Source organism: Kryptolebias marmoratus, linkage group LG5, assembly GCF_001649575.2.
Source record: "Kryptolebias marmoratus isolate JLee-2015 linkage group LG5, ASM164957v2, whole genome shotgun sequence".
Lineage (NCBI taxonomy): Eukaryota > Metazoa > Chordata > Actinopteri > Cyprinodontiformes > Rivulidae > Kryptolebias > Kryptolebias marmoratus.
The window spans coordinates 7,753,810-7,768,977 of NC_051434.1; the positions used below are offsets into that span (position 1 = coordinate 7,753,810).

At 41.1% G+C, this 15,168-nt stretch overlaps 1 protein-coding gene across 5 annotated transcripts in view; it reads right to left on the bottom strand.

Moving 5' to 3' along the window:
• Positions 1-512: 512 nt before the first annotated feature.
• The window catches only part of LOC108240741 (myocyte-specific enhancer factor 2D homolog), a 32,030-nt gene continuing 17,374 nt past the window's right edge, over positions 513-15,168 (bottom strand). The window contains exons 7-13 of one of the 5 annotated variants that reach the window (XM_017424436.3): positions 14,842-15,020; positions 13,319-13,348; positions 10,460-10,589; positions 9,298-9,487; positions 7,634-7,702; positions 5,830-5,880; positions 513-5,364 (exon numbers count right to left, since the gene is read on the bottom strand). In XM_017424436.3, coding sequence (XP_017279925.1) covers positions 4,944-5,364; positions 5,830-5,880; positions 7,634-7,702; positions 9,298-9,487; positions 10,460-10,589; positions 13,319-13,348; positions 14,842-15,020 — 1,070 coding nt within the window. In that variant the 3' untranslated portion in view covers positions 513-4,943. The remainder of the gene's footprint in view (positions 5,365-5,829; positions 5,881-7,633; positions 7,703-9,297; positions 9,488-10,459; positions 10,590-13,318; positions 13,349-14,841; positions 15,021-15,168) is intronic. The other 4 variants (XM_017424443.3, XM_017424452.3, XM_017424470.3 and 1 more) reach the window with 4 other exon arrangements.

Sequence of the window (15,168 nt, forward strand, 5' to 3'; positions counted from 1 at the left end):
CTTTAATGAACCATTTAAAACACAACGCTGCAGCAGCGTAACAATCAAAGCTAACTCATCACAAATCATCAGTTTAAGCTAAACTGATATTTCTGAGTCGAGTTATTGGGTAAAAATTCACCAAATCCATTTTGTACTGCTTAACTTATTTATAAAGCACTGTAATGAGTACATGCAGCCATTTAAAGTGTTAAATCCAACCAGATCTACAGCAGAACGGCTCAGATCAAAGCATGTGTGCGTGTGTTAGAACGGCCCAAACCTAAATCTAGATGCTCTCCATCCAGTCTGACTGAGGTTTTAGATCATTTACAAAGAAGAATGGGCCAAATTTTTTTTGCAGAGCCGTAACAATCACTGCTTCAGACCCAAAGAAGTCACGAGCGAGCAGCTAAATTTAGCAGTCTAGTTATCTCTGAAGCTGCGAACCGAAGCGCCGTCACACGTCGCCGCGACGATGAGCTGGAGACCGACTCCATCGCCGTGAGCAGAAAACAAAACCACAGATCCTGTTCAGTTTCACTCAGTTTGTCTATTTAATATATAAAATACGGTAAAACATACGCAAAAAGGATAAGGTTTCAAGGGACTTGGATACTTTGGTACAACAAACACTTTTTTGTAAAAGCGGTATAGAATTTTAATAACATCAGTGCATACTTTGTATATGAAAATATACACAAATTGTATATCATTCTCAAAACAAACCAAAAAAAACAAAAAAACAACAAAAAGAAATATTTTCTTTACAATAAAACCCAAAGCAGACCAGCTCGACACAATATATTAGCTATAAATTTCATCTTTAGTATTTCATATGCTACATTATTCTGAGCGGTTTCAGACTCACTTGTGATGCATGTCCTTACCATTACTGTACGTAACATAAGCTTAGTTGTTACCTGTGTCCCATGCATTGACTTTTTTTTTGCTTTTTAAATTTCACGATTTACTAATTTCCATTGTTTCCCATTTTTTTTTATAAATATATTCTATGACTTAATTAAAATTGCAGCATTTAACTGGTATTTCCTTCATTGCATTTGCTAATACCACAACAACTGATCGTGCAATTTTCAGCAAGTTGTCTCAAAAAAAAAAAAGGAAACCAGTACTATATGTTTATGATAAGGAAGATAAAAAAGAAGAGAAATTAAAAACAGTTGGCCATACTACACGAAAATAGCAACAAAATAAAAGCTCCAGAGTAATAATATCATCATAATAACAGACGTCGGAAACTGTCACCAGCACAAATTAATCCAAAAATAGTGAGATCCTAAAAAACATCGTCTACAACGAGTAACAGGGGTTCAGGTTTTCTCGTGTTGCTCATATAGATTGTCTCGTGACTACACTGCAAGATTGGACAGAGAACCTTTTTGTACATTGACCAAAGCCAAAAATCGGTGTGGTGTCACATTTCAGCCCAACCATCAGCGCCCACAAAAGAGATGCCATGAAAATGAAGAAGAAAAGAATAAAATGATTATCATGGTCTGTACTGATCCTTCAGTTAGCCGAGCACAGCTCCAGCCTCACAACCAGCACCTCTGAAGCTACTTCGCCTCGCCTCGACTCGACAGCCGTTTAACGCTGATCAAGGGGATTAGGTGTTTCGTTTCTCATGGTTAATGCTTGTAAAACGGTCATCTGTAGGGGTTAACGCCGTCAGAGTAGCTCACCCTTTGCACACGTTTGGGACTCACTGGTGTAAAAAGAAATCTTGAGAAGATGCTGCCGTTTCTCTGGTAAGTCACACGGACCAAACGGAGGCGAATCGATGCCGCAGTGTGTGGTTACACCCACAGACTCGTGGATTAGAGCAGCTAAATGTGCTCCTGATAATCATTTCGAAAGTTAATTAATTTGTTCTCAGGGCCTCACGCTTTATGTTCGGTGACCCCAAGCAGGATCCAGATTTGGGAACCGCTGGGTTAGAGTTCTGAGCTGCATGCTCTACGTCAGGGGTGGGCAACCCTGGTCCTGGAGGGCCTCATCCTGCAGGTTTTACTTGTTTCTCTGCTCCAACACACCTGATTTGAACCAATGGGTGATTAACAGGCTTCTGCAGAACATGAAGAGGTGATTTAACCACTGAATCAGGTGTGTTGGAGCAGAGAAATAAGTAACACATGCAGCATGGTGGCCCTCCAGGACGACGGTTGGAGACCCTGCTCTACGTTCTCCTTCAGATATAAACATTAACTCGGCTCTGTGACTGATCAGCCGAGTTTGACCTCCACCTTAAACCCAAACTCTGCCCGGGCTGTTTTCAGACTCATGAAAATGATGCAGAAGAAGAGGGACGCATCACTCGATGCTTCAGAGGCGTTGAGTCCAAAAACACAACCTGAACGTAGAACACATGTTAACTCTTGGGTTTAAACCATTTGTTTCTGGCGATCTGTCCAGGGTGTAACCCCCGCTTGCATGGAAAAGCAGGAAGAAGATGGATGATTAAAACCATCCTCAGGGGGAAAAAGGTGACAAACTAAGCCAAGTTATAAAAGAAGTGAGCTTAGTGATGGGACGTTGCCCCGGAGCCATTAGATACTAGAAAAACAAAAGACGTCTTCAGTCAGAGGCTTCAGAAGCTTCACTGGATTAAAGACCAATAGTCTGATTTTAAATTTGTGATGAGGGTTTTTCCTTCGTCTGAACTGGTATTCTTCCTCTGCTACATTTCTAAAAGTCAGGTTAGCTTCACAGGTGCTGGTATGCTGGAGGTGTCATCTCTGGACAGATCAGAATGAGCGATCTTCTGCAAATGTATCCAGTTGATGTCTGAAGATTCACAAACACAAGTTAAACACCACCCACACCTAACTCTGGACCAGAGAGTCAATATATTTTTTCCAACACAAGTTTAGTTGTTAACCATAGCTGACTCAACGAAGCTGGTTCTTATCTGATCTTAGATTTTTATCAGAGTGCGTTTAAATGTGTCACTCAGCTCGAGGTCGTTTCCGGACACTCGCCACAAACTCACATCGTCTGCAGCTGAGTGCACCAAAACACATCTATTTATCAAGGAGCGCACCAAATGCACAGACTCAGTAAGGTAGGATTTGCTAAGCTGGATAATCATCGTCATCATCTCAAATAAAAAAAATAAGCAATCGAGAGAAACCTTTCTATTAGGTAACCTGGGTTCAAACTTTCAGACGAAAACAAAACTGAAACCAATCTACCAACATTTGTGTCTGCTTAATGTGGAAAAGATTTTTACATGATACACTCAATTTAAAGTGTGTTATAGCTCTATTACTACACTATAAGTGAATGGCAGTGTCCTAATAATAATCATAATAATTATAACATTAATAATGAGTTCACATCACCGTGTACAATTTACCTTCAATTGTGGGATTTTTAAAAAAATGTGTGGCAAGAGAATATGATGACACCACGACCAAGCAGGCCTCTGTGAGTGAAACAAAGTGCGCACACCATCAACACTAGAATAAAATAGGATTACTGAAACTAGTCCGATCCACCGGCATTACAGAGTGTGGCGGTAAGCCCTGCACCGTAGCTCGAAACATTATCAAAGTTACACTCATATATGCAAACAGATCCACTGAGAATCAACACATTGCTTGTTTTTTTTTTGTTTTGTTTTTTAGGGATACCTAGCAAAGTCTATGCAAATATATTCATATGTACATACACGTCGTTGAAGCCGAAAAGCTAGTTTAACTTTGTCGCCAACTTGAAGCGGTAGAAATATAGAAAATGTCTTTTCCTTTCACTTTTCGAAACACAGCAAAGAGCTAAGGAGAGATATAGAGAGCTAAAGAGGACATCAAAGCTTTTGTATAAGGAGTGATTTTTATACAAAGTCAGATTTCTCTACTTGTGGACGACTAACGGACCTTCAAAACAGATTTTTAAAATACCAATAGATAAGGAACACTCAGGCTGAAAGAACCAAACACTTCCCTAATGAATTTAACAAAAAAAAAAGGAAAAAATAAAAAAAGAGGAGGCTCATAAATGTTCCTATGCATCTAAGTGGATGGGATCTACTCCTGGTGATAAACTGAGGGGCAGGATGAGAAGAAGAAGAGGAAGAGGAGGAGGAGCACATAGTCTGTGAAGAAAATGTTTTTTTAAATAAATTCTAGTTCTGAAGGTTTCCATCGTGTGTCAGTGTCCCTGCACTGCGAGCGAGAGGCATTTGGCATTTTTATTTCATCTTGAAAAGAAGCTGATGTTGGCACTCCGGCAGGGTGCTCGGCTCTGCCTCGATGCGTGGAGTCTGTGACTGCGGCAGCGCCGTTCTTACCAAAACCAAAACAAACAAACAAAAAAAAGATGCTGTTTGAGTCTGTTAAGTGCCAAGTAGATGCTCAGTTCCCAAACTTGTCCTGGTGACTTTATTTCCAGTGGTGAGGCTCGGAACAATGGGCAGCGCACGATGAAAACGGCGTTTAAAGAGAGCAGAAAGCGGCGAGACATGCGGTAATGTCAAGGAGCCAACCGGCCACGTTGTAAACGATGTGAAAGCTCCGTGTAAATCCAAGAAGGGGGAGCGAAAACCGTATGAAAAATGTTTCTGTGGTTTCGTCAAATTGCAAAAAAAAAAAAGAAAAAAATTATAATAATCACCAGAAAAAACAAACAAACGAACAAAAGAAAAAAAAAAAAATCACAATACAAGAGTCCATTCAAGCAAGAAGGCTTTAAAATCTGCCGTCCTTCCATCTGAAGGACAAAACGGGACGTAAATCCAGCCGAGCTCTAAGCTACACTCCCTCCGCTCAGATACCCAAATTAATTTGACTTCTTTTTGTTGGGAAAGCCCTGTAAGTCTGGGTGACATGGAGAGTGAAGGGGGACAGATTCGATGATAGTGTCACATGGCAGTGGGGTCGGGACAGTGGGGGGCTAATAATGAGGGGGTGTTTAAGTGTTTAAAAGTCACCAAAACCTGCACTTTATGTGACCCAGGCATCCAACCTCATGCGCTTTATGTTCCCTCCGTCCTGCTCCGGATCGTTCGACACCCTGAGGAGGTCGGCGCTGGTGCTGCCGGCCGCGCCGCCACCGCCGCCGCCGCCCACAGTGCCGGCGTCATCCCGATCGCTGCCCTCGAAGGAGCTGGCATTGCTGCTCACGCTGTCTGCAGGAGAGCGGCCGGTTGGAGGCTCCAGGCACAGCAGGGAGCCGGGATACTGCGGCTGGGGGGACAGGATGGCTCCGCCCGCTGTGGAGGACGGCGTGGTGGAGGAAGGAGGGAGAGGAGGAGGACAGGGGGTGCTGCGGTCCCGGCCGGGCGAGACGGGCTCCGACTTGATGCTGACGCTGGAGTTCGTGTTGACCGTCAGCATGGCGCCTTGAGGTATGTTGGTCACCGGCCTGAGAACAGGATCACAGAGACGGTAAGGAGCGGAAAAACACAAGTCCCGAGTTTTTAAACAAATTAACTTGAACTCCAAGACAAAACCCAACATTACAGAGCACAGCACCGACAGAGAGAAGCCACACTTGATTCTTCAAAAACAGTCTTTCCTGAGCCTTTTAAAAGCAGAAGTAACGACCCCAACTGCTCCCAAAGGATCAACAGATCAGCCGAAGAAGCGTGAAATGATTGGTGTGTGACAGGGTGGATCGCAGTGAGGCAGCTTTGACGTGAAGAAACTTCAAATGAAAACAAACAAACAAAAACAGAAACTGAAAACAATCTTAGGTTAGAGAAAGAAAAAAAAAAAAACATGGCGGAAACCGGAAGTACGTCGCTTTCCTGTTTTGGCAGAGGTCATGCTCAGAGGGAGGCAGCCAAAAAGCGCAGACACACAGGAAAAAGGAAGTATGATACAGTACCGGCCCAACCACTCATCTCTACCCAAGAGCAGGTTGGACGGAGAGCCAACACTGTGGGGAGAAAACAAAACGTTGGAGCCCAAAACCAAAGGGAACAGGTGGATTAGAAGGCATGTGAGGAGAAAAGTGTGAAACATTATTGCATTATTTTATTTTTTACCCCCCCTTAGAAACAACAGCAATAATGTTCTTTGCATCAGAAAGACAAGTTCTGCTTGCAGCACACGGACAAAAACAAATAAAATCAAACAGAATTTGCATTTATTGGAGTGTTAATCGGGACTGAGAGGCCCTAAAGAACAAAAATCTGAAGTAAAGGCAACAAAAACCCAAGCAAAACATCCATAAAAATATGATCTACTTTGTGTTCGTCTGAACTTCATTTTATGACCCATGCATGGTCCTTAGCAGTCCCTGTTTTTGTATATTTATCACTTTAACTGCACAAAACAAGAGCAAAGAAATGAGGAAATTCTGCCGTTTGGTTACTTGAAGCATTTACGTTTGAAACAAACAAAAATATGTAAATACATCTACAGATAACAGGTAACCTGAACTCAGCAAAGCCCCTTTCAGACATGAGACGTGTAGTTTTAATGACTGTTTTGTTGTTTTTAAAGCGCTCGTGTTCAGTCACTGATAACTTTATTGTTCCTCATGTTTGGCTCCTCGCAGAGGGAGCTTCAGTTTAGTCTGTTTATTTTTTTTAAATGATCATCTCGTACTGCCCTAACACATTATAATAGGAAAGTCAGGGCACATACTGACAGTGAATGGAAGAAGATCTTTTTGTTTTTAAATGTTCACATTTATTTAACAATCACTGTTTGATTCTCGAGGATCGATTCTAGAAAAACATGATTTTTCATTTCACCTGAAAGAAAAGAGTCCACTGGCTGCAAAACGTTCGTTCATCAATAAACTATCAATGTAACGGTGCAGAGCTGTAATAAACAAAGCAGCGGGGGACGTGTTGATTTTGTTCTTTCGGCTGTTCTGTTCCTCAGGGGTCGCCACAGCGAGCAAACTTGGCATTTGTTTTACGCCGGATGCCAGATTTTCCTGGGCTCGAACCTACAGCCTCAGGATTACAAGACGGCGGCACTGACCACCGAAACCACAGCCCCGTATAAATACATTCACACACGGAGGAGGAATATTCGAACGGCGCTGCTATCCATTTATTTATTATCATGATCGACTTTCTTCTTATGAACAGCTGATCAGATATTAAGTCATCCCGCTGAGCTGAAACTGATGTGAACGAGTTGCTGAAATCGATCCCAGCCTGATCGCTGGGGGGGGGATCCAGGCGTGACTAACATTTTCAATATGTATCAGATTAATACAAATTAGTGCATGTCTGAAGGGGCAGAAATGGTTTAGCTGCGAGGAAAAATACATCTTTATTTAAAGTTTAGCCTGCGTGGATGCTAATATACTGGTGCAGTTTTTGTGCAGGTGGATTATTAAATAATTAGCATCAAAAGCCAAATTTGTAAATTGAATTTAAATAAAAACCCTGTAAGAATAAAAAGTAGATATTAAGGCTAGGTTTTACCACTCAGGTATGAAAGCTGGAAAAGTCAGGAAAACTCCAGCTCTTTTTAAACTTGATTTGTGAATCTGATTAAACGTTTTAAAAGCCCTTGGTGCTCTGTTCCAGCCTCCTGCCCTGACGGAAGACATGCTGCTGCGTTCGAGGCTGGACTCCTTCAAATGTAAAGCAGACAAAAAAAAAAGCCCCACTTCCACTCGCAGACAAGGTCACGACATCTCACACACACTGTCAGTGGCCGTTCACCTCAGATTGGCTGCCAGACTGGACACTTGGCTAGACAGCTCGCTGCTCTGTTTGTCCACGCCCCACATGCTGCGGACGAGAGGAGAGAATAAACTTCAAGGAGCTTGGCTCGAACCCTCTGAGCCATTTAGTCACACCGATATTCAAAAAGAAAAAAAAACAAAAAACGAAGCCACAAATCTAATACTTGTCAGTGTTCTTTATTAAACCCTGGTAAGGCGGAAGGGAAAAGTGGAAACATCTGCTCTGGTTTAATAAGAACTTTCTCGCTGCGTTCTCCTCTGCAGAAAGTCGCCACACACAGTTTAAATTACATTTAAATTAGGGGAAGTTATTGTGCAAAGCTGGCAGGGACTTTCATTCAAAGGGAAAGTTAATTTGGACTAAATTAATCCCAACTGTCTTTGAAGAATTGGACACAGGTGTGAACGTCTTAAACACCATAATGTCACACGGACTGAAACTTAAAACTTCACCTTTGAACCAAGAGCGACAAAACTTTGCAACAAGTCAGTTCCGCGTTTCAACTCTGTGTTTATTCCCGTTTTAACAGGATAAAAGGAACCATTTTTAAATTAAGGCTGGTCTTTAGAGCTTTCAGTGGAATCGTAAACACAGCTCTAGTTCAACTTTAGATATTAGATTTACGTTTTTTTTTTAGATCAGATGTTTCTTTTGTCCACTTTCCTCATAGCTGAGCACAAAATGCTACCATGAGGCACCAGGATGGAATAGAAAATGAGATAAAAAAGCAGCTGAAGTCTAAAGAAAAACGACTGATTAAGGCCACTTTAAAAGATTACAGGAAAATCTGGCAAAGAACTGAAAGATATTTTAAACTTGTTGCAAAGCACTTTAATTCTCTTCTGGCTTTCACTTTTAACATTTAAACTGAGAAATTAAGGGAAAGTAATCATGGCCAGCACTGAGGCAACTAACCTCGCTGTCTGAAGAATAAAGAGTGGTCAAATTAAACCTTTAACTTTTACGTTTATATGGCTTTATAGTCTTGTGACGCATTATAAAGACTGATAGCATTTACCTGTGCTGATTAGGACCCTCGGGAAGTTTGCAACAGCACTTTAAATATGCAGGTGCAAAATAATGTGACTTTTTCTACAGCTCTGTATGAGCAATAAGGAAATAAATATCTAAAGATCTTCTCTAAAACTGGCTGTTTTTGTGGTAACAGAAAGTATTTGTTGTCACTAACAGAAGCAGGACTTCCACAGCAGAACCACGAGTTGTTTTTAGGTAAAAGATAAAAACTTGATTCGGTTTTATAATGCTGTTTAGTTGACAGGGAGGGCTGCGAGCGACAGAACATATTTTCATTCCTGCAGTCATTATGTTGCGTTTCAGAGCCACTGCTTTCCTTCCAGCAAACGTTTCTGCGAACTGAATCAACGGGAGGAAAACAGTTCAGGTAGATGTAATGAGAAGGCTGAGATGGGGAGATGCTGGTGAGCGACCAGTTCACTAAAGAGGATGCAAACTACTTGCATTCGAGGTCATGGTATGTAAATCATGCAAGCGACTGGGAAGGTCAGTATGTCAGCTTTAGGGGTGTTATTTGAAGTCTGGGAGCTGATAGATGAGGCCGTTCCATCCTCTCACTGTACGACAGGGCAGCTCTGAAAAGGGGAAATCAGAAAAAGACTTACACCAAGTTGCTGAGTGACGCCAGATTGAGATGCTGCTGCTGTTGCGTCTGCTGCTGCTGCTGCTGTTGCGGCTGCGGTTGCTGGGAAATGGCCTGCTGCTGTTGCCACGTCGACACGCTGGTGGGCAACAAGCCGCCAGGTGACGCCAGGGCGTGTAGAGCGGTGATGTCCGCGCTGGTCAGCTGGTAATCTGAGGGGAGCACGGATCACGCCAAAGTCACAACATAAACCCGAACATTTATGTGTTTAATCGCAACAAAGGCGGGCGAAAATGTGTTAAACTGTCAGTCATGTTAGCAAAATATCTCATGAACCACTGGACGAATTTTATTAAACTCTCAGAAAGTGATCACTCCGTGTACGTCTTCAGCTGATGAACATCTGGAGGCAGCTGGTTGACCTTAGCCTACACAAAAATGGCTCCAACTCAGCCAACTTCACAGATACTGAGCTAAAATTTGACACATACTCCAAGATATCACAGTATTACTTGACCCAAACAGCTAATACGCCATCATTTCTTAACATAAGATCTTAGTTTAAACCTCTTATATGAAAGTTGGCGGGCGATATGTTCCTTTGAGGAATGCTCAGCTTTTAATTGGTTAAAGGTTTTTAATTGTGACCCATTGAGCTGTAATAAGCACAGACGACAGTGCAGGAAAAGTGAAAATGTTAATTTTTGAGAAAAAGAAACATCCATAAAGACACCATGTAAGTAAAACAGCACTTATTCTTCCTGATCTTTATAAATCGAAGCTTTCCAACAAGTATGCCTTCAGAAATAAGCCTTTTAATTCTAATCCAATTAGAATTATTTAAAATTGACCATTTTTATCTGCCCACTGCCGAAGGCTGGGAAATTGCTTCGAAGATTGTGTGACCTCATTGTGAAGCTCCGGGATTCCCCTTTTTGAAATGTGGGGGCTGAATTCCTGACCACATCCCTCCAGACCAATAAAAATCCTGTTTTCAAACCAGTACTCTTGCTGATGAATCACCAAACTTCAACACACTATGTATCGTTTTGGAGCTTTTGAGATTGAGAATTTGAAAATAACAACTAATAATAATGAAGTAAATCCCTCGTTTCTACTCATTTTGCCAGAACGGATCATAATTTGTTAGCGACTCCCCCCTCCACCCGGAGTTCTTGCCTCACCTGTGTTGTACGCTGTAGGTATGGCGGAGAATGGCAGCCCCTGTGCCAGGAGACTCGGCGTGGCTACAGAAACCACCGGCGTGGTGAGGCTCTGCGCCACCTGGGCTCCAGCTGCCAGCCGCTGGGCGTTCTGCCAGAGAGGAACACAACATGTTAATGCAAACCAGAAACCGGCGTCCACGAGGCTCGGTTCAGTTCGCTCCATCTCGACATGCTGGGAATGACGACGTGAAAATGGCTGGGTTCGTAATGGTGTCGCACATCAAGTAAATCTCAGGATGTTCTTGATGGCATGCTTCAAAAGCTGCTTTTGTGTTCTGATCGAGGCATGTAGGAGAATTACATCAAAGGCAATTTATTCAACACTCGCTTAGGAACGGCGTTAAAATGGGGCGGAAAAAAGGCGGCATTTATTCATCAATTACCAGCAAATCTGTGTAACGAAAAAGGAAAAAACAAGACTCGTTTTATGAAGAGAACAAACAGGTTTAAAACAAAACCTTTTTACAACTTACGGCAGAATTTTAATAATTGTAGGAAAATCAACACTAGCATTTTGATTGACTAAGAGTCTTTGTTATTTAATTTATTTATTTTTATTGCCCAAAAACTGGTGGAGCATATGGATTTAAAAACTCAGAGTTTGATAGGGATTCTTGTTTAACCACAAATGATTCTAAAATATCTTCTTTACAGATGTTACACAAAAATAAACTCTCCCATATATTACTACAGTTTTAGCTTTTTAAATAAAATCATTCGTGCTGGTCAGTCTTGTTTTACTTCATTTAATGATCATTTCATCACATGAACTGCCACTGCATGTAAAAAAAGCATTCTTTAAATATGTTACATTCTTAAAAAAAGGCTGAATATCTGCATATCAACTAAACTATTTGCAAGGTTAAATATTTTGTTTCTCTAACAGACGTGCTGCCAAATTTGTCAAACTGAACATAAGTTGAACTGAAGCACAGATGAAAAAAGCAAACTGGGATCCTTTTTAAGAGGACAAAATATATCTATATACAAAACACATTTAGTATAAAAGGCCAAAGATTAAATAATTCTGTGCTGGAATCACTTTCATGTGAGAAAAGAAACATTCATCAAGAATTGTGAATAACACTAATTGTACAAAGGGAGAAGCGATGGAGCAGAGAGGAGCGAGATTCAATTATCTGCGTCTGCGAAGAAAAAGAAGTGAGGCGGGGCGGCGGGGTGAGGGTGATGAAAATTAATCACCATCCTCCGGAAAATGAGAATCCTGCCTGTCAACTTCCAGACAAATTGTGCAAAAAAAGGGGAAACAACCAGCAGCGGCAGAGAGCTGCAGCCATTAGCTTTCTTTAAAAAAAAAAAAACCTTCATCTTAAATTTTAATTATGAATTCTTTCACAGAATAACAAGTCTCCTTCATTCATTTAATTTGTAATCTGTACTGTAAAAAGAATGTATTACTGGAAAAAATAATCACTTTTTTCAAGCGGCACGACGGCTATCTTTTCTGATTTTGTTCCTCAGATTAAAGATTTTGACGTTTTAAATTTTATTATATTTATCATTAATGAAAGCCAACACACACAGTTAAGACTCAAAGAACAAAAAAAGGCCTTGGATGTGCGTCGTTTTAAACTTTCAGGCTTTCTTTGAAGTTTAGGGCTTTTATAGACGTAAAATAAATGTTTCCAAAAAAACAACCATAGTCAAGTGTGTCTCTAAAATACCTGGAAAAACACTTTAACTTATTCTTGTTAAGGATTTTATCTGCCTGTTTTACAACGCTTGTTTCAGGTATTTTGAATCCTTCTGATTTCTTTATTATTTCTATTTTTGTTTGTATATTAACTGCTGTTATATTTTTTTTTTACATTTGCCAATTTTGTTTTTTATTACTATTCTCAAACCAGTGTTTTATGTCTTTGTTTCTCTGTTTTCTAGGTCTCTGTATTGCTCTGTTCCAGCTGTGTTTAAAGAAGTGTTATATAAATAAAAGCTGAGTTTAGAGTTTTTCTCCTATTAATGTCAAAATGATCTTAAGATCTGACAAAATCATGTTAACTTATTAAAAAAGGGGGACAAAATAGGTCTCCTTTAAAATATTTGTTTAAAGCATAATCTTTGGGAATGAACCCAATTTATTTTATTATCTAGACATCATAATATTCTGGATAACTGTTAGTTTTATCTAGTAAGTCCAAAAACCTCAGATAGATGATAACAATAAGAGTCTAAACTAAATTATTTGGCAGAGCATACTTTAATTAAACAAATCTTTCAAGCTCTCATTTCACTTATTGTGCAATTTTATCGATGATGCAAATTCATTTAAAGGTAAGTTAAAAGAGGAACTGAGAAAAAAGAAGAAGTTTGAGTTAAATGCCTTTAATGTAATTCCAGGAAGTTTTTAAAAAACTCTCAAACTTTTGGGTGAATGGTGAAAATGGGTGTCAGTGAACGAGAAACATGCTCTGTGGTATTGTTGCACCACAATGCAATGTGAGAAAACACCCATGCTTTAGGCAGCATCGATACAGAAGGATGATGTGGGCCTGGTTCAAACCCGAAGGGGCTCACAGACGGTTCTGAAAACGCAACGTGGACGGATCAATGTTCAGGGCCCGGTTATCGCTAAAACGCCCATGATCGTTAAGGCTGAAGAAATGCTGGAACGACACATTCATGAGTACTGAACCGCATGCAGTCAAGTGGGGAGCACAAACTCAAAAAACCACCCCAAGAAATGTCAGTGAGGCAAGACCGAAACAATAAGAAACTCCTGCAGAGCTCTGCATCCATGCGAATAATGTGTGGACCGGCATCGACTCATGCGAGTGACTGAAGTGGGAGAAAAATCACCTCGTTTACCAATTCCAGCTCATCCTCTGTCTGCAAAGGGTGGTAACAGAGAGGGTTATAACTCTGGAGTAATTGTCCCAAACCCAATTCTATACCTGAGTCACTTTAACTACAGATGCATCAGGTGGTTAAGAGCTTCTCCTTAAATTAAACTATTTTACTATTAAAAAAATGATTGTAATCTTTATGAGGAAGGCTGTGATGTGATGGAAAGCTTCAGAATACCCCACTCCTTTTACTGTCAGTCTGAACAAAAACTTTAGGATGAAGAAATCGGTGGCTTGGACGAACTTGTTTTTCGATTTTTATTTATGATTGCCATTAGCTTGCCAGTAAGAATTGGCTGATTCACCGCAGGTTTAACCTTCTTTGCCAGAATAAATAATCAAATTACAGTCAAGTGTTGGGGGGAATAGAAGAAAATATATGCTTAAAGATCCCTGAAACATAAATCCCTCCAACAGGATTGTTTATATTGAGTGTAACTCAAAGTTTATTCAGTTTTTTAATGTTGGGAGAAAACTGAACATGGCACAAAAAGTAGAGAAATTTGAGTTTGGTTCTTTTTTGTAACAATGCTTCTTGGCAGTAAATCTTATAAGGTTGGAAAGTCTTTGGTTCCCCTTAAATGGAGCCACATTTGTAAAGAAAATGCATTTGTAGGTTGGGCAGCAGAGTTACGTTTGTGGGTTGCGCTCATGAATAATCTTGCCACATCTTCTCTGCCAAACAGCTTATTCTGCTACTGCCTTTTATCTTGAGCCTGTGGTACTCCAGGTGTTGACGATCAGGTGCTTAATTGCACCTGTGAGCAACCAGCAGCAAACTGATATCTCTACAGTCTGGAGCCAAACTCTATCCTCCAAGAAGACAACACTCGCCCCCACAGAGTGGAGTTTATCAGAGAGGATAGTGGAGAGGATGGACTGGCCTGTCTGATCACCTGTGGGGTCATCTTGGGCGTGATGTTTGTTCCAGAGTGACCAACACAACCACACCAGCTGACTTAACAAATGCTGGTGTGTGACCGAGCTGGTGAGCAGCACGAGGAGGAGGTGCCAGGCTGTTGTGGCTGTGTGTGGTTCTTCCACATGCTACTAAAGTCCCTGGTTGTTACATGAATAAATTCCTAAATTGCCAATATGTCTTGTTTCTTCAGACTGCAATCAACCAATTCAATAAACACCAAAGAAGAGTCAACAGCAGAATAAGTTTATAAGATTTGGCTCCATTTAACGGGGAAGAAAGAGGCTTTCCCACTGTACAAGATTTATTGCCAAGAAGCTTTGTTACAACAAAGAAATAATCAACCAAACACAGACTTTCTTACTATTTGTGCTTTCCAGGGATTTATTGTTTCATCTGTGTCACCGTTTTGTTGTGCTTATTCTCTTTTATCTCAGGCAACTAAGCTTTCTTTTCATAATTAGAAGAAGTCATTTGTATCAAGTACCACGCTTTGAATAGTGAAAATGTTAAGTAAATGCACCCAGACAGCCCAAGTTGGGTTTAGCTGGTCTCACCATCTGCATGAGGCTCTTTCCGCCCTGTGAGGTGATGACTCGGAGGTCTGGCTTACGGCTGTTGATCTGCGGGCTGGGAGGCGGGGGTGGAGACTTGGCCGGAACTACTTTCCCCAGACTGTTGCTGTTGGAGACGGTGAGCAGACCTGGGGAGGCCCTGGCGCTGGTGTATCCATTAGCTACGGGGGAGACGGAGGTGCGAATAGACGGAGATCGATAGCAAAAAAATCAAACAGGTGAATTCACACAGCGGGGTGCAGACAGTGAGCAGGTTGTGTTGCATAATCCTCCAAAGGTTTCGCTTTCAAGCTGCTGTTCTACTCTGAG